General features: G+C 37.8%; 1 protein-coding gene across 1 annotated transcript in view; it reads left to right on the top strand.

Moving 5' to 3' along the window:
• The first annotated feature begins 562 nt into the window (after positions 1–562).
• TTC27 (tetratricopeptide repeat domain 27) overlaps positions 563–23,177 on the top strand; it is a 118,623-nt gene continuing 96,008 nt past the window's right edge. Inside the window, exons 1-5 of the mRNA XM_051615309.1 lie at positions 563–753; positions 3,472–3,649; positions 10,625–10,754; positions 17,941–18,081; positions 20,750–20,852. Coding sequence (XP_051471269.1) covers positions 666–753; positions 3,472–3,649; positions 10,625–10,754; positions 17,941–18,081; positions 20,750–20,852 — 640 coding nt within the window. The 5' untranslated portion in view covers positions 563–665. The remainder of the gene's footprint in view (positions 754–3,471; positions 3,650–10,624; positions 10,755–17,940; positions 18,082–20,749; positions 20,853–23,177) is intronic.

Genomic DNA, 23,177 nt, shown 5'->3' with positions numbered 1-23,177 from the left:
TTATACAGAAGGCATGGCCGTGACATCACAACGCAGGGGCACCACGGCTCTGCCTATAGAAGACAAGGCCACGACATCCCAACAGAGATTTTTGACACGCCACACATTACGCAGTTTAGAGGACGGGACAGCATTCTGTTCCTCTGTGGTATCTGGAAGGGTGCCGAGACAAACACAGGCCTGGACCACAGCATGGCCCTCGCCTCCTCTCGAGTGTTAACGCCAATTCCGAGCGCCCCCCGTGTCCCAACCCCCGCACGCAGCCGCTGAGCCCTGCCGGCCACCGCCGCGCGCCTGCCTTCCCGCCGCGCGCCTGCCTTCCCGCCGCGCGCCTGCCTTCCCGCCGCGCGCCTGCCTTCCCGCCGCGCGCCTGCCTTCCCGCCGCGCGCCTGCCTTCCCGCCGCGCGCCTGCCTTCCCGCCGCGCCTCCTCCGAGCCGCCACGCATCCCGCACGCGCCAGGCGGGGGGGCGCGTTGCCAGGCAACACCGGGGCGGCCCGGGCGGGGGAGGGGGGGAGTGCCGCGCCTGCGCCGCGCGCTCCCGGCGTGCTCCGCGGCAGTGTCATGGCGGCTCCCTGCGGCCGGTTCCCGCACATGGGTTGATGGGTTGAGGAGGAGGAGGCGGCGGCAGCGGCGGGGTCGTGAGCCCAGCGGGGCGGTGGGGCCATGCTGGCCCTGGAGCGGTCTCTGCTGAGGGGCTTCCTCAGCGCCGAGGAGTCCCTGCAGTGGAAGCAGGGCGAAGTCGCGGCGGCAGGTGAGGGGAGGTCCCGGGCAGGTGTGGGGGGATGTGTCCGGCCGGGCGTGCGGCCGCTGCGGTGGGTATCCCGCAGCACCAGCGTCTGTGCCTGCCGGGCCCGCGGCTGGCGGCTCCTTGCCTCCGCCCCCTCTGCCCCTTGCCGGGTTTCGGGGGGCTCCTGCCGGCGCTGCGCGGCGGCGAAGCCCCATCGGGCCCCTCAGCCCGGAGGAGCGCGGGCAGCGCAGCCGGCGGGGCTGAGGCGAGGGGCTCTCCTCTGGCTTTCTGCGTCGCTACCTGCCGGTCCGACCGGGCTGCAGGTGGAGGAGCTGCGGGGCAGCAGTCCCGGCCCTGCGCCCGGAGGCCGCCCCAGCGCAAGCCTCGCCTCGGCTCTCTGGGGGGCTTCAGTCCTTCCACTGCCTCGTGACCCACGGCGAGGGGAAAAATACCTGCCTGTTTGAAAGGGGCAGCGTTATGAAACTCGCTTTTGTAGGAAGACATGAGGAGTAAACGCCTGGCATGAACTACCTGCTGTATATTTTGCTAGTTATTTAGTCATAGCTGCTTGAGGGGACAATGGAAAACAGTCCCCTGAGGGGTTTCAGTTATGTTGTCACTGACCCAGCTTTTCTGCAGGGGAACCCAGAAGCTTTTAAAATGTAACGTTTGCCGTGAAGAGTCACTTCCATTTCAGACAGGCTAGAAATACGGTTGTGCTCAAGTCATGTGCCACACTGTTTAAAGCATTTAGAGGTTGTAGCATACCAGAAGGCCCATTTATCCTTACCCAAGCACTTACTGAATTTTGGAAAAGAACTGTACAGAGGTACTCAGCTCTGTTTCTTTATGTTACTTCTTGTTTACCTGTAATCATTGTACTGTCCAGGAATGTTGGGTGACGTGACTGAGATCTGTCAGATCTGTCTTATCTTTTCACTAACAGTTGTGTATGCCGCTTGTGGTGTTTTGGGATTTTTTAAGTTCTGACTTATTTTGGAGGCTTTTTGAGTAGTGTGCTGCTAAAAGGTGTGGGGCAGGCTCTTGTTGAAGAAAAGTGTCTTGCAGTAGAGATAGAAAATGGTGGGGTTTGTGATGATTCTTAGTCATCACTTACATGGGCCCTTTATATGGATAATCCTGAAACTAAAAGTTAAAGACTGTGACCTTGAAATGGTATTGGTTCTTATAAGAGGCTAAACAATAAATGAAAAGCAGATTTTACATGGTCACATTTATCTTACACTTTACTGGAAAGAGAAAACCTCAGTATTTTATATGTGTCATCACAGCCAGTAGTTTCTTACTATTTCAGTTCTCTGAGAGTATGATGTCAGTGTGGCTGCAGAACCATTACTCTTCTGTTGCATATGCCCTTCCAGGTGCAGCCTAAAGTTTTTTAAATCACCTAGTGCAAATGATCTTTTACATCGTTCAGCTGATTATTGTTGTAAGGAGCAAAAGTAAATTGTGGTCAACAGCCTGGTCCAGAGAGATTAGAATGAATGTCCTTTTATCACCCATTCCTACCAAGTCATCCATTGTTGCTACTGAAGTTGGTTCTGTGCTTGGTCTTCCCATATGTCTGGAATTTAGAGTACTTTTTTTTAGCTGGATGAACTTGGAATTGGTATTTGGTTCACTCCCTTGCACAGCTGCTGCCTGTGTGGATTTAAACTTGTGCTAGTAAATTAAATTTACTTGCTTGGGTACTAATATTAGTGGAGCTATGGTAATAGAGTGCATGGGAGCTGCAGGCCCCAACTGGAACCACAGATTAACATTAAGGCACCTATCCTATGCAGACCTCTGCATTTCCTCAGTTGCACCATTAAAACTAGCATCAGCTAGTTTAAAACCAGTCAGCAGATACTGATTATGCTCAAGAATACAAGGTTTTAACATGGTGAAGTTGTTCTGACAGCTGCGGGATTGATGCACTGTTGCATATCTGAAGAAAGAAGGCAGGGTACCTTCTGTGAACAGTGTTGTAGCCTGCGTCAAGAACTTGATGAGTTTGAAGCTTCTTAGGAACTACATTTATAGCATTTAATGACTTCTGTTTGTCTTGAAAGACTTCAGTGGAGAAATGTTCATGGATCTAAATCTACCTTAGTAGTTACTCCTAAGAATCTGACTCCATATGCAGGTTTATAATTGAGATAGTAAAGAATTATTTTCCTGTTGTGGGTTTTATAAAGATAAAATAGTATTTCCCATTCTTTGTGAATATTCTAAACATTTAAAGGAAGGAATGAGTAGTTTCTGCAGTTTTACATGAGAACTTATTTACTGAACTCTACAAATATTGTACCATTTTTATTAGTTACATTTTCCCTGAAAAGGTTCTCTAATCTGTGTAATTATTGTCTTTATATATAGTACCTTACTGTAGCACACTTGTATAAAATGTTTTGGAGGAAGAAATTCCTCTTATGATAACTGAAGTAATCTTCAATAACTGTAGTGTATATGTTTGAAAGGCCATCCATGTATTTCCCCTGAAATTTCAGTGCATGTTTTTGTTTTGCATTCATTTGAAAATTATTTCAAGTAAATTATGCCTGCTTAGTGCTCCTCTGTAGTTTCAGTGCAACTGCACTTTTCCTGCAATGTAAATGAAGTTTCATTTCTTGAAAGGGGAGTAGTATATGTTTTGTTTTTTTAATAAGTCTTGTAAGACAAAGTAGTTTCAACTTTGGCAGTGATTTCGATTTTCTTGTTTTTCTTCTTTTGTTACAGAAAGTGGATCATTATTGCAGCTGATTTTTGATGGGAAATATGAGGCAATATTTTCAAACTCAGCCATCCGGAATGTTTTCAGTGCATCTTCTGTGGTGGAGGAAGACATTGACAGTTACTTGGAGAGACAGATTCTAGCATACCTGGACCGTTCTGCAGACACCGATAACGTGGAAAGGTGGAAATGATTGTTTATTATATGGAAGATTAATAGAGGCTGTATTTGATTTCTACAAAATGCATTTTTTAAATTTTTGCAGTATGTTACATGGCCTCCAAAATTCTTGTTCTGACACAAAACCAGAAAACAGATTTTTGGGTTGTTTCCCCCACTCCCTTGCAGATTTGTTATCATTGTTCCTTTCACTGGATAGTATTGTGGTATGAGGGTTTGTTGAAAACACTGGCTCTATTTACAGTGATTACCTCTGAAGCTGCTGGTGTAAAGAAGCTCACAAACATAAAATCATGTATCATTAAACAATTTATTAACAGTTTTCTCTCTGAAATACTGCATTACATTTATGTGATTACTTGAAGTACCATGTGAAGTTACTGTCTGAGCAATGCCTATATTTCTAAGTGATTCATAGTAAGGTTGTTCTGCTCTTAATATAAAATGAGTAAAGTATTACTCATGGATGCTATTAATTGATTAATTATTTTCTTCATAAGACTTTCTCTGATAGATTCTCTCTAATTGTACTGTATATACTAGTTCTTTTCTAACCTAAATCTCCCCTCTTCCAGTTTAAAGCCATTTCCCCTAATCCTATTGCTACAAGCCCTTGTAACAAGTCCCTCCTCCTGTAGCCCTTTCAGGTACTGGTAGGCTGCTGTAAAGTCTCCCTGCAGCCTTCTCTTCTCGAGGCTGAACAACCTCAACTCTCTCAGCCTGTCTTCATAGGAGATGTGAAAAAAACCACCACAAATCCAACACTTCAGCAGTTTGAACATACTGAAATCTATCATGCTAGGGAGATAATAGTAGCAGAAGAGTCTGTATATATGTGTAGTGATAGGATGAGGGGTAATAGTTTTAAGCTGGAAGAGAGGATGTTTAAGTTAGGCATTAGGAAGAAATTCTTTAGTGTGAGGGTGGTGAGACACTGGAACAGGTTGCCCAGGGAGGTTGTGGATGTCCCCTACCTGGAAGTGTTCAAGGCCAGCTTGGAAAGGTCTCTGAGCAGCCTGGTCTAGTGGGAGGTGTCCCTGCCCATGCAGGAGAGTTGGAACTCGATGATCTTTAAGGTCCCTTCCAACCCAAACTATTCTATGATATGATTTATATAATTGTTTACTTAAAAAGGTGAGAGTAGGAAAAAGTTTAGCTGAAAGAGCAAAATTAAGAGAAGACAAAAGTAAAAAGAAAAGAGTACAAATGCTTTTGGTATGACAGACAAAAACCCAAGAGTTACCTGAAATTTCAGAGAGAAACAAATAGTTGGCACCTCAGTTGAACTTTGTTCATGATCATAGTGTGTCAGATGCTTAACTTTTTCTAGTGTGGTACACAATACAATGCTCTCCTGTTTTCTGATTTGGAATGTTGGAGGTTGTTCCTGTGCATTTTATCTCTATGCATTTTTTTTTTTCTTTCTTGTGCTGTTACTGTTAAATGTGCTGCTGAAGTTTAGATGGTAACATAATATAGAGAAAGTTTTCAATGTTGCTAGATTCTGTCATCTTGCAGTAGTTATTCTGAATAATGCAGCAAGCAAAGAAGGATTGGTCAGGGTTTGAAATAGACAAAATACTGATCTTAATCTTTGCTTGAAGTACGTGTTGCTGCCTTTATGAACCATTCAGCTTCTTAAAAATAATAATAATCTGTATCATGCACTCACTAATACTTCATATGTATCCTGTCATGGTGATGTCTTCTGCTCCCCCTGTGAGCTTTTCTTTGCCTATATGCCACTTACAGGATTTTGCTGCTGTCCTGCTGCAGACAGCAAAGCAGTTTGTTCCTTGGATGTTTATACTCCAGCTCTTTGGTCTTGGAGCTTTTTCCTGTTCCCTCTGCAACTCTGGGCAGCAAGAAGACAGGAAGGCAGATCTGCAATATTTAGCCTTTCAGAAGCAGACAGGGTTTTCTGCACAAAATTACAGCCTGGAGTTGTATTCAAAATGAAAGCATGGAGTCTTCAAAATATATCAGTCTGCCAGAAACACTTTTTGTTTGTAGGAATCAAGTGAATTTTTCAAGTTCCATAATATAAGAAACTTTGAATTGTATTAGTGCTGAAGGAAGCAAGTTGTGACTTTCTCTTAGTAGAAAAACTTCTACTGGAAGATAACTTCCTATTTTAGGCTGGCAGTGCTTATAGCCCTTAAATCTGTACCATGCTTATTTGTCTTCATTGACCTTCTAGCTTAAAATATGTTACATAGTCCTTTTTCCTACCTGCAGGGTCTGTGACCTATGACTGCCGTATGGAAGGAATTAATGCAGCTTTTGCACTCTGACCTTCCATTGCCTGTAGTGAAAATGTTTTTATCTATTTTTTTAATGGGTAAAAATGTCTTTCTTTTTCTGTTGAGTGATTCAAAGGAAGTGCAGCAAACTTCTAAGTTCTAGCTCAGAAAATTCCATGAGACACTGCTTTTCTTGTGACTTTCAGTAAATGGGATAAGTTCAAATACACTCTTTTCTCCTTGAACAGAAAGTTGGAATTTTGGAGATTAGAAAGTTCAATGGCAGTTGAATTCAATCAGAAAGTTGGATAATGTTAATCTTATTCTTTTAGCACAGTATAAGCACAGTACAAAGTAGTTTTATAATAGTGTTAAAAGAACTCTCAAGGAGTTCCTTTTCTGAAGCTAAAACTGAGCAGCTTGAGGGCAAAACGGCTCAAAATTTGGATCTAGACTGTAATTACTTTGGATATAGCCTGTAACGTTTTCCATTTTCAAATCCACGGTTCTGTAAGGAAAGTATTTAACAGTATTTTAAAACTTGCTGCAACTTTTCCTATTTTCTATTTAACTGCTTCTCTCCTTCTGCTGCCTCAGACATTTTGTCATTATGGTACTTTTAAACTTTATGGCTTAAAAATGAAGTCTGAAAGTATTCCTTACAATAAGCTTGTTGAATAGGAGTTTGTTTGGGTTTTGTTTTTATTTTTTTCCTTCTGTTGCTGCTCACTTCTTTGGTTAAAAGTTATCTGCTACAGAAAATATAGCTTCCTAGCTATATTTTAAATCAGCAGATTGTAGAGGATGAAGCAATAGTATGTTAACCATGTAGAGAGGGGATGCCTTTTTATTGAGCTCTATGAGAGGGAGGTGCATGCATTGCCTGAAAACAGTTTGATTGTAAAGGCTGGAAGGAAATAGTGCTGAAGACACAATAAAAAGATAAAATATTTTTGATGAGCTTGTTTAAAAAGAGCTTGAAGGTTTTATCATGTTAGGCTCCAAAACCTAAAGGAACTACAAAATGAGCACTAACACTTGGTTTTGTTGACCAGGTGTTTGCTACTTCTGCCTTATTTAACATGTAGATGAATACCAAACTTTCCAAAACAAATAAATACAATAGAGCTTGTTATGATTTCCAATCTGGAACACTCGAGGGTATTTCTGGTATTTTTTGTGGGGCATCTGCTGGTTGGTTAACTGGTGTGCTATAAAACAAAAATGAATAAATTCATGCTGTTTCTACAGCTTGCTTTGCTGTATATGAATTGAAAAAAATACTGTGTGTAATTATTCTTTGACTTCTTTTATGTAGTTTCTAGCTTCACCAAAAAGAAACGCTCCCAAAATCAGAACCTGTAACCAAATTGCATCTTAAGCATGGCTATTGAGTATTTTCTCACTCATATTTTGTTTGTAAATTCTAGCATTATATGCAAATCCATTATTTATTAATACACAAATGCTCTATTATTCTTTTGAATTTAAGAAGATTAGATACAGCAGTATGAATATTACAGTAGAGTGTATATAAGCATTTTACACCACAGATCACAGTTGTACTTGACTTGCAGTAAAGAATGTTTTAAAAAAACCCTAAAGCCAGTAAAACCTCCCATTCACATAGAGAAAGGAAGATTTAAAAAATGGATGTATATGGACATATGTCTAAGTAAATATAGAAAATAAACTTTGTAGGCCACTACAGTAAGTAGGACACTAGCAGGACACTTCCCTTTGTTACTTTTAGGGCAGTACAGAAGAGCAAATTTCAGGCAGCCTTTGGGAGGTTTCACTCAAGGCTCAGTTTTGGGGCCAGTCTTGTTCATTGTCTTTGTCCATAATCTGGATGAGGGGATTGAGTGCACCCTCAGTAAGTTTGCAGATGACACCAAATTGAGTGGGAGTGTTGATCTGCTTGATGGTGGGAAGGCTCTGCAGAGGAACCTGGACAGGCTGGATTGATGGGCCAATTGCATGAGATTCAATGAGGCCAAGTGCCAGGTCCTGCACTTCGGTCACAACAAATCCAGGCAACACTACAGGCTTGGGGAAGAATGGCTGGAAAGTTGCCCAGCAGAAAAGGACCTGGAGCTGCTGGTTGACAGCTGGATGAACATGAGCCAGCAGTGTGGCCAAAAAGGCCAATAGCATCCTGGCCTACATCAGGAATAGCATGGCAAGCAGGAGTAGGGTAGTGATTGTGCCCCTGTACTTGGCACTGGTGAGGCTGCACCTCGAGTGCTGTGTTCAGTTCTGGGCCACTCACTTCAAGGACATTGAGGTGCTGCAGCGTGTCCAGAGGAGAGCTACCAAGCTGGTGAAGGGTCTAGAGATGAAGTCATATGAAGAGCGGCTGAGGGAACTGGGGATATTTAGTTTGGAGAAGAGGAGGCTGAGGGGAGACCTCATTGCCCTCTACAACTACCTGAAAGGAGGCTGTAGGGAGGTGGGTTTTGGTCTCTTCTCCCAAGTAAGTTAACAACAGGACCAGAGGAAATGGCCTGAAGTTGCAGCAGGGAAGTTTCAGATTGGATATTAGGCAGAATTTCTATACTGAAAGAATGGTCAGGCACTGGAAGAGCCTGCCCAGGGAGGTGGTTGAGTCACCCTCCTTGGAGGCATTCAAGAAAGTTGTGGATGTGGCACTTCAGGGCATGCTCTAGTGGCTGAGGTTGTAGGGTTTGTTGCTGGTTTTGTTTTGTTTTCTGTTTTTTTTTTGTTGGTGTTTTTGTGTTGATGGTTGGACTAGGTGATCTTGGAGGTCCTTTCCAACCATGATGATTCTGTAATTCTGTGATTTACAGGTCTGCATTGTAAGTGTGAAGGGCAGTCAGGGAGACAGAATTAAATGTTTTCTTGGGGGGAAATAAAGGGACAGGCAAGGAATGCTAGCATTTCTGGGGATTAGAGCTTGGAATTGACTTTCTGATACAGAGTGAGTGATAAGGAGACTGGAAGTTGGTCATGGATCTGAAAATGTGGCAAAAAAGAAAAACTGGTGATGACAAATTAACCAGTGGAGGGACGGTGTATCAACCACAGTAATAGAATCAGTTTTCAGTTTTTCCAGAGGCCTTCCGCACTGATATAACTGTGTGAAAACTTCAGTCAAGTTTGCCTGCTGTTTATGTGAATGTCAGTAATGTTAAGTAAATAAAAGTATTACTAGGAATAATAGTCTAAGTGATAAAATAATGAAAATGAGTCTTCAGAAGACTAAGTGCATTTGCCAAATCACAGTGCAGAGATGGTTGATTGTTCTGTGTGTTATCTTTCTGAAGCTTTAAAGCATAATGTATCATGGGAAAATAATTAGAAAATGTATGTCTGTGGTTTTATATGTAATGGTAATAATTAAGTGTACAGTAACTGTTAGTGCTTTGTGTTAGTGAGTTATTTGAAAGTTTAATGGTGACCTTAGATGTGTATTTATATTTGCTGTTCTATAGTTACTGGCTGAATAATGGCAGCCAGTAAATGTTATGTTGTTCAAGAAGAACTCCTTATACCAATCCTTGTTCTCTGACACTCCTGAAAACCCTGTTGCTGTGGTTTTGTTTATTTTCAGTCAAGCATTTCCCACCCCTGCTTTTTCATTGTTCTACATCTTTTGTCACATTCTTGCCCACCAGCCGCTTGTTTGTGTGTGGCTTTTCTATTTGACTTTTTTTTTAGGGATTTTATAACACTATCCTTTTGTTTCTACTTGGAAGACTCCTTAAGTTCCTGGTTTAAGATTAAAAAAAAAAAAATAGACTAGGTTTTTCCAGTCCAGTTATGCTCCTTAACATACCAATTTTTATATAAAACTGACACAGTTAAAATGTTAGCTTTTTGTAGATAGGAGGCATGTTATATATGTGACAGGGCACTTGTTGGTGCTTGACTGATTATGATACAGTAAGGTTCTAAGTCATTAGGGAATAATAAAACAAACCAGAAGTTTATGTAAATCTAGAAGTCTACACCTGTAAAATTGCCAGTTAAATTCAGAGAGATGGTGCCCTGCCTTCTGTAGACCAAATACATTGATTGTTACTGTGGGTACATAAAGAAAAAATATAATAACGTTAGATGAGCTTAGCTTTGTAGATACAGAAATTTTTGCCATACTTAGCTTCAGGAATGAAATAAACCCTCTTAATTCCATTTTTAAAATAAAAGATTATTATTTATATTAGAAAGTATCATTGAATTAGATGACATTTGCTGCCAAAGTATCTGAATCAGCTGGGAGGTTATAGTTTTGAACTTTTTGATGTTCATTTAATTGTGAAAATAAGCAGCTGCATCAAAAGAACAATCATCATGCTGTTGTGGAACATATGCTAATGCAGTATCTTTTCTCTGAAAATGCTGAGGATTAGATGTATCAGAAAAAAATGTAACTGTGCAGTAGGCAAATATGGGATAATCTGCATCCTATGCTAATCTTCTGTTCTCTGATAATTACATGCAGCATTAAATTTTGAAACATACAAATCAACTCTGCTTCCAAAATGTTTGTCATTAATTACAACCATTATAAGCAAACATATTTCCAAGCCTTTTAGTTTCCTATGTCCATTTTTGAATACTATATTAATTGTATTTTCCTAACAAGAGTGATTTTTTTTTTTTTAATTTTATTAAGGCTGAGGGGTTTGAGGTAGTGTAGGAATTACCAGATCTTGTAACCTTAATTAAAAATGTAATATGTTGCTAATTGCTTTTCTTATCTATATTGCAGGCAGAGGCTGATGTTTCTACTTGGCGTGGGCAGTTTGCAGCTCTTTGTTCAAAGCAATTGGACTGGGCCTCCTGTTCAGTTAAAGCTTCAGGACTTTTTGCCCCCTGCACTGTTAGAGAAATTCTGTGAGGTATACTTGCATTTTAATAATCTGTCCCTTTACCATCACTGCTTTTCACATATGACCGTACGCCTGTGAGGTGCAGTGCTAGAAGGAATTGCCTTGTTTGTTGATCCTACTGGCTGCTATTGTGTAAGCATCTTCAGCTGTATCAGTTTTATAAGCAGTGTCCTAAAAGTAGTTATTCTGTTTCTCTACTTAAGAGATTTCCTGCAGGAGATGTGGGTTTTGGATGAGGAAGATATGTTTATTATATGGGAGCATTTACCTGACAGGCATTTGCATTCAATAAACTTTGTATTTCTTTATTTTGGAATGTGTCCTTAGGAAGATATTTATAAATGGCTTAGAAATTTTCCCTCCTTAGTGTAAGGTAGAAGCTTCCTACCTTGCAAACAGCAGAATATCTGTCAGATAGTAAGAGAACAGTAGATTTTTTTGCTCAGCATCCTGCTAGGCTCATGGATGACACCAAGTGAATTGTTGTAGCATTTGTACAAAAATGGTAATTCAAATAAATCTTTTGGAAGAGGAGGGAAATGAAGGAGATGAAACTGAGGACTGTCCGTTTTTTTCACTTTAACAACTTTATGTCAGTGACTAATCAACATCATACATTTTTTTAGTGAAATGCATGTATTGTTTATCATGGCTGTATCACATTCCATCTCATGACTCTCCTGCACCTGTGGTTTAGCACAGCTTCTTGAGCATTGATTTTTCTCATTGCTATGGTAAATTGCTATTTATCATGGCAATAAAAGCTGTGGTAAAATACTAATTACTGTAGCATGTCAGGGAAGGACGTATCACTATTCTCTGCTAATGCTAAATCTTCATGAGTTTGAATTTAGAATTTCACTGTGAATAAGGTGTGGACCATGAGCAACATAAATGGTGTGAACTGTAGAATGAGTGGAAGTTTAGGTGTATGAAATTTTTTGCGTAAAAACATCAAATCTGCATTGCATTATTGCATGCATTACTGCATTGCATGTTTTTGCAAGAATTCCATAATTTCTGAATTCATGCCCTAGGTTCATTTGCAAGGTTCTATTTCTAAACAACTCGTTCAGATACAATATTACTCCCCTTTATTTAAATAGACAGGTTTTGGTTTGGTTTAATTTTTATCACTGACATGTTGTGTATATTGGGCTATTTTTTGCTTGATTTTTAGCACTAGAAATTCAAATCTCGTCCTCTGATGACTACATAAGTGACAGGAAAAACAATATACTTAAGAGCTCTTAAGATTCTTAAGCTCTAAGAGCTCTTAAGACTGCAGCATGCAGGCTGCAGTCTAACACAGAGATTGCAGCCCAAGATGGTCATGAGAATTGCTGTCATTGGTTGAGTTCACAGACCTGTAAAACACAATCTTAATAATTTCTATTAACCATCCCATTTCTTGTCTGTCTTAGTGGAAGACTGAGATAGTAATTGCCTGTTGAATAAGGGAATATGTCTTCTGTTTAGCTTCTGTTATGTTTCTGCTGAGGTTGTGAATGTAATGCATTCAACCATGTTTGCTTCTGCAGAGGTAGTATTCTAGAAACCAAATTGGCAAGAGATTGTAAAGGAAAACAGACTTGAACATACTTGATTTCTAATGAGTACTGCTCCAGACTTTGATATTGCTGCAAGGATTAGGTCTTTATGGATTCAGGCAGAAGTTGTTTACTTTTATTACTGCTATCTATATTACCTACTTCTGAAATGTTAGTGGTTTTTTTTTCTCAACAGCACTAAATATCTATCTGCTAAAATAAAATACCTCTTATTTATTTCTCTTATTTATTAAACATCTTAATTCAAAGACTTCTATATGTTTTGAACCATCTTTATGTACTTACTTTTCTTTCCAAGGATTCTTAGCATTTAAATGCTCTGTAAAAATAACTGTCTTAATAAATGGATGTTTTCGTGCTTCCATTAATCCAGCTTTCCTAACTTCCATAAACAGATATTTGGAAAAAGTGGGTTAAAAATATAGCTTTAACTTTCTCCGTCTTTTTTAATCTTCCATATTCTGTCATCAAGACTGATACAAGCCTGGTTTAAGTAGACCTTTAATTTTTCAGGTTTTCAGACTAAAATAATCCTTCCCCTGTCAAGGTTAAAAAATTACATCTTCATGTTTCTTTTAGCCTGCTCTAAGTAATAAAATTAACTTTCAGCCTTACAACATCTCATTTATTTCAGGAATATTTTCAAAACTTATTCTTATTTTCAGAACACTTGATTGGATAAGACTTAACTTTGTTTTCAGACTATTTAGCTGCTGCCATTTCTATCCTTTGAAAGTTTCATCTCTGAGTCAGTGGCATAGTTTCATTTCTGCTCCCAGATAACTTCTGAATGCATCATTAATTTCTTATGAGCTTATTAAGACTGCATGAGACTATAACTAATTCTAGTGAAGAAAAAATAAAATAGCTTCTTTTAGATGAGCTGCTAGTAGGGGCCTCTTGGATGTCTTCCATGAACAATATTCATGAATATGTGTACATTATTATCCCACCCCCCAAATTGATTCCAGCCTTCTCTGTAAATTACAGTTATGTTCATGTACTCTATTAGGATTTCTTTTTTATGTCTCACAGAACTGGCTTGTGCTTTTCTCTTTTGAGTCCTTACATAAAGGTAGTTCAATAATTTCTAAACAGAAAACCTGCTAGCACTTTAGTTGTTAGGTGTCCTTCTGTTTTCTAAAATAACTCTGAGACTTTACTGCAACAGTTAGTAGTCTGACTGATACTACATTGAGGTTTTTAATAAGTAGATTGTGCTAAAAGAAGATTTTAAACCCACTAGATTTCAGTTAATATGGATTAGCAGTCCTGGCTGTGAATTGCTGGATTATGACTAAAGCATTTTTAGTGAGCTAAGTGCTTTTAATGAGTGGGATGTAGTAATGGGCTCTGTGCAACGTAAAGAACTGTCATTGTCTCCTTGCATGTAAGGGAATAAAAGGTACAGAGCTATTGAAGCATATTTATTCTACCTTAAGTTTCAGAGTTTCTGAGTATTAGCTCATACAACTGAGTTTAGTATTTTCAGTAGATGAACTGGACAAAACTGTAGTAGGACTGATTAAGACCACTGATGACTGAAAGGATGTTGTGAGGACAAGCCGCTTTTATATGTTGTCTGATTTCATATTCACATGTAGGATTTATTTGGCAACAGTGAGAAGCTCCATCTGGAAGAAGATTCCAATGTGTTAATTGATAATACATGTAAATTAACTGGTAGGAATCCTCTAAATGCATATATCAGCTTTTTATAACTTCAAGATTGATTCCAAATAACGAGTTTTGGAATGCATTTGGATAATTCTTTTTCCTTATACTTCTAGTATTGCTTCTTTTAAGCACTATTTGATTCTTTTGCTGGAAGAGATCGAAATGCTAGCACACTTCTATTGGCACCGATAGCCATGTTTATAATTCACAGGAAAAACAGCAATGTACTTTGTAGTACTAATATCTCAATTTCAATATGATTCCTTAACTTTGTTGATTCAACCTGTTGGGAGTTCCAGTGACTAGCAATATACAGGCTTTGAATATTTTGCAAATTTCACCCATTCGTGGGAAATATAAGAATGAATGATAAAAGGCTAAATGTGGAGGCAAAATCTTGTAGCCAGAGATAATCTGCTAAAGTACCCTACAGTCTTGCCCTACCTTCCCTTGCTATGAGTGTATGAACAAAGGGAGGTTTTTAATGCAGCCGCTTGGAAAATATTCCCTTAAAAATGGAGCAGTGTCAAACTCATAGGGACTATGAACAAGAGCATTCATAGTACTTGAGGGTACTCATAAGTCCTTCTACATGTAGCACTCTTAGGGCATACTTGGTTTTGCTAGCTTACCTTTATCTTTGGTCTGCAACTCAGCTTTGCATGAGCTACCTTTTGTTGGTTTGGATAGTGAAATTTGGCATAGACTTCACTGTAATCTCAGCAGAAAGCTGAGAAGAGAAGCACTTAAAACAAAACCCAATTTTTCATCCCCTAAAGTCTAGAGGAAAGAGCAAATTCTCTTGGACCAAATCTTTGGATGGTAAACTCAGTACATCGTCCTTTATTCTGAAAAGATTTCACCCTACCTTTGCCAAATGACAAATCGTGTGCAGTGGTCTTTGTACTTTTTAAAATATGAGAAGCTCAGTATATAAAGCTTAGTGCTAGCCACATACAGATGTTGTGTTTTGCCCTCCCCTCACCCCTTTTTTTTAAATCCTCCTCCTCCATTCCATTTTTTAATCTAGTGTTCCCAATACTTTGGTCTGGCTTTTTCTACTTCTGCGTATGTCTGCACTTATCTTTTTAAGATTTAGGGGAAGAATCCCCAAGACTGAGAAAGAGACGATGAGTTATTAGGAAGGCCAGTTCAGAGCAGCTCCTGATACAAAAGTAAAAGCATACCAAATGCTCGGTTTGCCTCTCATCACTACCATTAGCAAGAAAAGAACATGAAGCCCCTAAACTAAAGTTCTCATACTCTCAGAGCTATTAAATGTGAGTGGCAGAAGCTTTTTTCTATCATCATCATTACTCAGATGGTAACATTTGTGCTGGGAAATGCTTTTGAAATACTGTGAAAAATGAAACAGCCAAGAGTACTGCCCAACTTGCAGTTGATTTAGGGCTTTAGAGTAGTTACTTAAAAGTAGCCATTAAGTTACTGTTTGGAAGTTGAATACATAACCAGCTGTGTTTCAGATATTAAAAAAATATATATTTATTGTGAATTGAGCTTCATTTGTATGTATTTAGTCCAGAGATGGACGAACAGAACCACTGTCATGTCCAACAAAAACTAGCTTATTACCCCAGAGATTTTTCAGCATGTGTTCCTAAAGAAATTAGTATGTTTCTGTGCTTTAAGAAGGTTATTCCTGAATAAAATAATTATGTTTTCATGGCAAGTCTAGTGAAGAATGGAAAGACTCAACCATCTAACCAGGTTTGCTAAGTCAGGAGCGTTGTGTTAACAAGACTTGGGTTGGGGCCATTTTGAGATATGTGAAATTTTAGAGCCACATAAGATAGGTTCAACACTAAATCTTTAAGTGTTTCAGTGCAGGAGGACAAGCTCAAAGTTTGTTTTTACTCTGACAGTGTTTTAGGGAATTTTCCTACCTTTTCAGTCATTGATGATGTAAAAGCTTAAATGTCTACCTCTTAAATGCAGTTTTCTAACATCTTGAAGACTTCTTTAATGCAGTAAATTCTGTTGTTAGAATTCTGCACTGATAATGTGGCCTTAGAGGAGAACCTAGAAGAATGAATGTTGGTTTAGGCTTTCTCAGCTAAAATAAAAGGATGTCTGCTTTCCTGTATGGGTTTTGCGTCATGAAAAATACCATGGATTTGTTAAAATAGAAGATAGCAGTTTTTTGGCTCTGTGACTTGTTGGCTTTTTGTCAAGGCTGTGCCATGTCATCATCTCTCTTTTCTCCCTTCCTCATTACATTCCTTGCAATTCCTAGCTGGACTTTCACTGAGTTCCAGTCAAAGGATTTGGAATGTGAATTTGAGATTAATTGGTTGCGACAGTGCTTAAAAAAGTGTAGATTACTATAGCGTAGCAAAAATTATTTAGAAACTAATTCTATAAGATACCTTGTAGCTTCTTTGCTTTCTCACTGAGTATTTTAATTGTGGTCTACTTTGATTATAAAAATCATCAAAAAGGAGCAAACAGGGAAAAAGTTTACATTAAACGGAAAATTACATTAAGTGTCCTATTATATGTGTGTATTTTAAAATGAATCTTTTGAAATACTGATTGAGGACTTGTCCTCTTAAAATTGAAGTAGCGGTGTTGGTAAGGCTGTTCCTTTCTGAATGAGAAAGGTGGAAAGGATCTAGTGTACTTCCAGTTGGCAGTTTCTTTAATTTATTCTCAAGTGGTTTGTCAGACTATTGTCAACTTTATTTTCTATGGTGGGATTAGATTACTTCAGTGATGTCATGCAAGAATTCCACTTTGACTAAATAATTTCAAGGCCCAAATACTTTTCTACAAAGTAAAAGTGTTCTCAATGTTTTTGCAAGATAACTAAAAAAACCTCAGCAGAACAGGAAAAAAGCCTCAAGATTACTCTGATATTAAAAAGTGAACTAGGGGAGTGATGTGGTGTAACAACTTCTGTCTTCAACGTAACCTATTGGTAAAGATACTGAGAAGAGTTTCAACTAACTAAATAATTACATTATTTGTTTAGTTTTAAAAGCTGAAGTGGTTCAAGTAACTTCTGTCTTGGTTGTATGGGCTGAATAAGAATCTTTCTCAGGCAAGTGACTTGAATGCCAGCTTTCATCTAACCTTCTCCTCTTTCCTTTTCACTCTCTTTTATCTCCCCTTTCATACCAACTGAAAACAAAAGCCCTACTTTTTTTAGTTTGCAGAAGAAAGCTGCCATATGAGAACCAGGAATAAACTGATGAACTGACATCTCCCTGAGCTTGAAGTAAAACTGCTTGAATGCTTTCATTGCTTTAAAAGGGAGAGAAGAATAGGTGACTGTCAGATGACAGTCACCAGTGAGAGACAGATTCCCTGGAGAGCTACCTCAAGCCCATTAACTAAAAGAATTATTGTATGGAATGTCATCCAGGAAAGCATCCAAAGGAGAGAGAGGTTTTTATTTCTTGTGCAAAGGGCAAAATGGCTCTAATACTGCTGCCCTAATGCCACTCCAACGGGAAGCTCATTCTGGGGAAATAATATAACACACAGTGACATCACTGGAGGAGTATCTAGTGTATTTGAGTGCTGTAGGATTAGCAATAGTTTTTTTTTTTCCTGTGATTGCAAGTTGAATGGCATGGATTTAGATTCACTGGAAGCTTTTTTCCTTAAATCACAGGAAGGATTATATTACTGGAATGTGGTTGGGGATAGTGTTGACTGGACATTTCAGATTGGAGGAAATTAGTCTTTCAGATCATGTTGATATCATGTATCAGGACAGAATGAAACAAGACAGAATTCACCATGACTTGGTAAAAGGTTGAGACTCCCAAGAGATTATGAGTATTTTTTTAAATATTTTGAGCAGAGTTTTTCCTTAAATGCATGAGTAGTTATTTTTCCCAACTCTATATTACACTATATGTTTATAAGTTTACTTATGTTCTGTGAAACTTGTCTTTTTTTTTTTTTTTTTCATCTTTCAGCCAAAAATGCTGCATGCAGCTATTCTGAAGATGCTGGTACTAGATGGCGAATCTGTCTATACCTTGACTTCTAATCCTGTTTTGCTGCTTATAGCCAGGATAATCCTTGTGAATTCAAGAAACAAACTTGCATCTCTTCAGGTGAGAAATGTGACTAATGATTATGACTGCCAGCTACACATTAATTGGTTCTCTTGTTCTTAATGCCTCATTGAATTGGTATAATTTCCATTTATTTTCTGTAGCTCAGATTTTTCCCTGGCAAGAAACAGTTCAGACAAAGTAATTACAATTAAACACAAGTATCTTTTTTTTTAAGATTAGCTATTGACTCACTGTTTTCACTAAAAGAGAAGATGTCTTCGTTACCTAGAAAAATCAGAAAATTTAATAGAAAGCAACCTTTTTAAGAGACATGCTTTGTGACATTGTTTGAGGGGGTGCTGGAGAATGCCTTATGTTGCAGCATATATATACTAAGTACTTTTTAACAAGCTTTGGGATACTGTTAAATGTTACTGTATGAGTTCTAAGTCATGAGTTGTAAATGCCAAGGAAGTCCTCTGTCTTCTACCCCTTCTGTAGGTATTAATGTGGATGCTACCTTAATTGTCTATTGTGCTTGTACATTTAAAAAAAATAAAATTAACCTTTTCTTGAGAAGGTTTTTGTCTCTACTTTCTTTATAGTTTAGCAGCAGGACTCTCTGGAAGTGGGGGACTTTTAACAGCATCAGCTTCTCTTTGTTGCGTTCCAGTTGAACAGAATTTGGCTGGAGATCAAAATGCCACATGGTCCCTCTTTATGCTTGGCTGAGAACATCCATTCCCAGCTGGGTCTTTGTATGAGTGATGAATTAAACTGTGTGGGAGATGTTGGCTTTGCTGCATATCTGGAAGCCAGGCTCTTCCATCGTTTTCTGTGTTATTCACAGATGAGTGCTGTTGAATTTCAGCAACTGGGTCAGTCAGGGAGTAAGATAAGGTACCTGCTGTAGAGAATTCCCTTGCTGCCTCCCCTCAGACTGACATAATTAGGAGTCTTCTTCTACCCAGTGGAGGTTGAATTACTTGTGCTTACCTCAAGTTGGGATAGTAGTTCAAGGCTGATAAACACTACTTTCATCAACAGGTCAGTGTAGGAATTAAAGCTTGCCATTCTTTCTCATTTCAGCTTGATTCAAAGGAAGTCTTTTAATACTTTTGCTTCTTAAAGATTAGTGCAAATAAATTTAAAACAGAGTAAAGTACTCTGAAATATATTAGCCAAAGCATTAATTAAGTCCTGTTTTATTAAAAAATGCTGTTGTACATGGAAGATCAAATGCTTAAAAATAATAAAAAATTCTTAACTTGGCTCCCAAAACACTGACATTACTGATAGAATATTGTACAGACCTTAGCTGATTTACCTGAATCTTTATAAATATATTCTCTCTGATTCTAATATTTCTGAGTGGCAAGCCTCAGGCCATTAAGCTAGATACTCAATTGTGTGGGAAAATGAAATATTCATTATATAAAGCTAAACTGAAGTATTTTGAAACTTCTTATTTAAGTGACCTTTAGGTTTCTAAATAAGTGAAATGTTGCGATTTGACATTTTTCACAAAGTCTGTTGTTTGTCTACTTTTACTCTGTTCAGCTTGTTACTGAAAGTCAACTTTCATAGTTTTTTGAAGTAGATGCTATTATTCTTTTTGATGTTTCCTTTCTAGGGACATTACAATCAATTACATGTGATTGGTTTAGATGTTTATGGTTGAATACATACAGCCCTCTAGGTCAGTCTGATGTAAACATACATGTATGAAAGGTTCAGAAGATAGGTGCCTCTCAGAATCAAGCTAACAATGTCTCTTTCATAGAAAATGATTGGTGTGCTAACAGTAACAGAATAACTAGTAGTCATTAGAGCCTGTGAAAAATTTATCTTAATCTTAAGTATAATTTTGAGAATAGAATATTGTATTATCAGTTAGCTTTTCCATGCATTTCCACCTGCTGCAGCTAGAGGCAGATAAAATATGCTGGAGAACTCACATTTTGTGTACACAGCCTTCTAAAATCAGGTATTTGATGAGCTGAATTTGAGCTGTGATTTGATTGCTTAGTTCAGTGAGGTATTTTCTCTTCTGAAATTCCACACACAAATATTAATACTTTTGATTGTGATTATAAGGTGTTATTAGCAGTTCTGGTTCTCTTTCACCTCAAGAAATAAAACCAGGAAAAAAATGCATAGAAGGGCAACACTAGATGATCAGAAATACTGAATTGCTTCCATACAAAAAGTAACTAAATAGTCTAGGACTCTTCAGGCTGGAAATACTACTATTGGCTACCTTTTAAAATAAAAAATGTGACATAAAATAGGATAAGTAGGGAATAACTTTTTTTTTTTTTTGGTGTCTTTTTCTGTTAGAAGAATTAGGAGGTATGAGATCAAAGTAACAAGCGGCTGCTCCAGAATAAGCACAGACAAGTGCTTCTTTTATCTTCTGTTCATAGAGTTTCTTACTAAACTGTGGTCCTGAAGGTTTGCAGAGTTCAAAGAGCATTTAGAGAAATTAGCAGAAGAAAAGCCCATCAAACTCATAGAGCACTGTAGAGTGGCTTGAATATATTCATCTTTATGCTATGTTAGTACTCACTTTTTATATACACGAGCTATTTTGGATGGGTTTATATTTTTTTAGAAATTAGACTTGAATAGATTACAAAATCTATATTTTAAAGCCACTTATATTTTTTCTTTTTTAAAAAAGGATCTATACTTGTTTACTTGAAGTATCCATATTTTCTTTCAGACATTGTCTTGGTGGACTCTAAGATGTTTGAATATTCACCAGCAGTTGTTAGAAGAGAGATCACCTGAGCTATTTACTCTTGCCCAGACCTGTATAAAACAAGGTATGTTTCTAATTACTTGGTTTATTGGCCTGCAGCATCAGTTGTAAGATATCATGGGGGAGGGAAATTTGTACATAAATACAACTTTAGCAACACAATGCTTATGTAACTGCAGAGTAGAGAGGGAACAGAATTTACTTAAATTGACGTGGACTTGAATGGCACATGATATTTTCTGGCCTCCAAGATGAAAATGGGAATGTGTGATTGTAGGCAAAGGCTTTCTTTCCCTGTGCTTAGCACTGTTAACTTATCTCAACCTTACTTATCCACAAGCTCACAAGCTATTCTGTACTGATTTCATTATTTATTTAACTGATCTCATTTGGGCTTGAAAAGGCAATGTCCTTGTTCTTCTGCGTCTTCAAGGGGAAGATAAACTACTTTTTTCCTTTTATCTATATCCCTATCTAAGTTTTGAGATTTGTTTCCTCTCTCCATTATAGGTAGAGAAAACAAACATTACAACTAAGTTATGTAAATATATATATCGCTGTTTACAAAAGCTTAATATAGAAAGTTAAAATGTCATTTATATTGCTTGCTTTTTTTTTCTAAGAGGAATAAACTCATATAGAGACAATATCATTTGCTACAGCAACTGATAAAGCTGAAAAAAGGAGGCAAGCTTTTTATGTACATATGCTACTCACCAGTTAGTAGGCTGAAGATTCTTTGTTTAATTACACAGACCTGAAATTTCCAACCAATTACATTTAACAACTTTTCTGCTGCATTTAGAGATGAGTTTTCATGTATGTTTTATTTTGTCAAAGGCAATATTAAATGCCAAACATTTCAAATCTCTTCTACCATGTCTTGATGGAGCTTTTTTGATCTGAATTGTGTGTAGGCCATGCAAATTATATGTAAAATAGGAGCTGGGTTTTGGTTCTTGAAATTCTGCCAATTATGTAACAAAGATGCTAGTACAGTAATGAAATTGAGCAGATTATTTTTTTGGGTCCTCTGCAGTGAAGAAGTAACTGACTTAATTCTGTGACTGGATGCTAAAAGGACTGGAGTGGAAGGGTTTTGTTGCAATTGATGAAAACTATTATTTTTGTAATTTTTTTCTGCTTTATTAGAGAATTTTGAACTTGCTTGTAGAGTTATATTGCACAGGTATGGCAATCTTACCATTAAATTCTACTTATTCTTTAGTCTGTAACTTTAAAATTTCTAGCTTTTGACAAGTTGCTGATTTGATGCATGTATTAGAAAGCAATTGACAGGTGTAACTTAAGCAAATAATGATAAATTTGTTGGCAAGTTAATTTATAGGCTAAGACCTGGAGATGGAGGTTGGACTTTAACAGATGCGAAGAATTAAATCTAAGTTGCATTTTTAATTTTCAAATTAAATTATAGCAAATTGAATTTTACTATAAAAATGCATGTTGTCTTAGTGGGCTAGTCTTACAAGTTTAGCCTGTTTAAATGCTTGTACAGAAAAGAAAAAATCCTTAAAATGTGACTTTGAAGATAAGATGTAGTAGCTGATCTCACACCCAATTCTCATATACATTTTTAAATCAAAGTTGCATAGAGGTGGTTAACAGTTTCAGAGAGGGTTATTTTATTTATTTGATGGTTAGGGTTAAGCTTTTTGAGACAAAGTTGTTGTTGCTTGGTTTTAATGTAGTAAGGATTATATCTGTGAGTTAGGTTGAACAGTACTTCTTCTTTACTTGTTATTTACGTTAAAATATCTATACATTTTTTATTACAAAATGAGAGGTGCTAGTATGTTTCATTCACATAAACAGGTTAAGGGGATATGTTTGCAGTATTTTTAAAAAAATCTTAGAAACTGTAGTCTGCTTGTTTCTAGGTAATTTTTTTGTTGTTCTGAGTAGGTATTCCACAGATGCCCAGTGTCAAAGATATTTAGATGCCAGTGGATTTGCAGTTCTATTCAAGTACTGCAATTCTTGTTTGACAGAATGGTTTTATTATGTTAACTTTGAAGAATGCAGAGCACATGAAACACTTTTGGGGTCTTTTAAAATTTTCTTAAAATCTGTAATAGAGAAATTTGTAGTACATTTATGTGACTGTTACTTTTTCTTCTTAGAAATACCTGAAAAGTTGGGAAAAAAAATGAAACAGAATTATAAAATTAATTAAAATTATTCAGCTAGATGATACTGGGTAGAGATACAGTAGTTTGTGCAGCCCTGTGTAGAGGATGCTGCTGCATATTCACAGATACTAAATAAATACTGAGATTCTCAGTGACCTGCTTTGAGAGTCCTGGAAATGGTTTTCAGAGATGATGATGTGAAGTACCCTTGAATCTATACTGAGTTTTTCCAGGCAGTT

This window comes from Apus apus, chromosome 3, assembly GCF_020740795.1.
Source record: "Apus apus isolate bApuApu2 chromosome 3, bApuApu2.pri.cur, whole genome shotgun sequence".
In the NCBI taxonomy this organism is placed as follows: Eukaryota; Metazoa; Chordata; class Aves; order Apodiformes; family Apodidae; genus Apus; species Apus apus.
The sequence above is the reverse complement of the archived record's forward strand: the minus strand, read 5'-3'. Positions and strand labels throughout refer to the sequence as shown.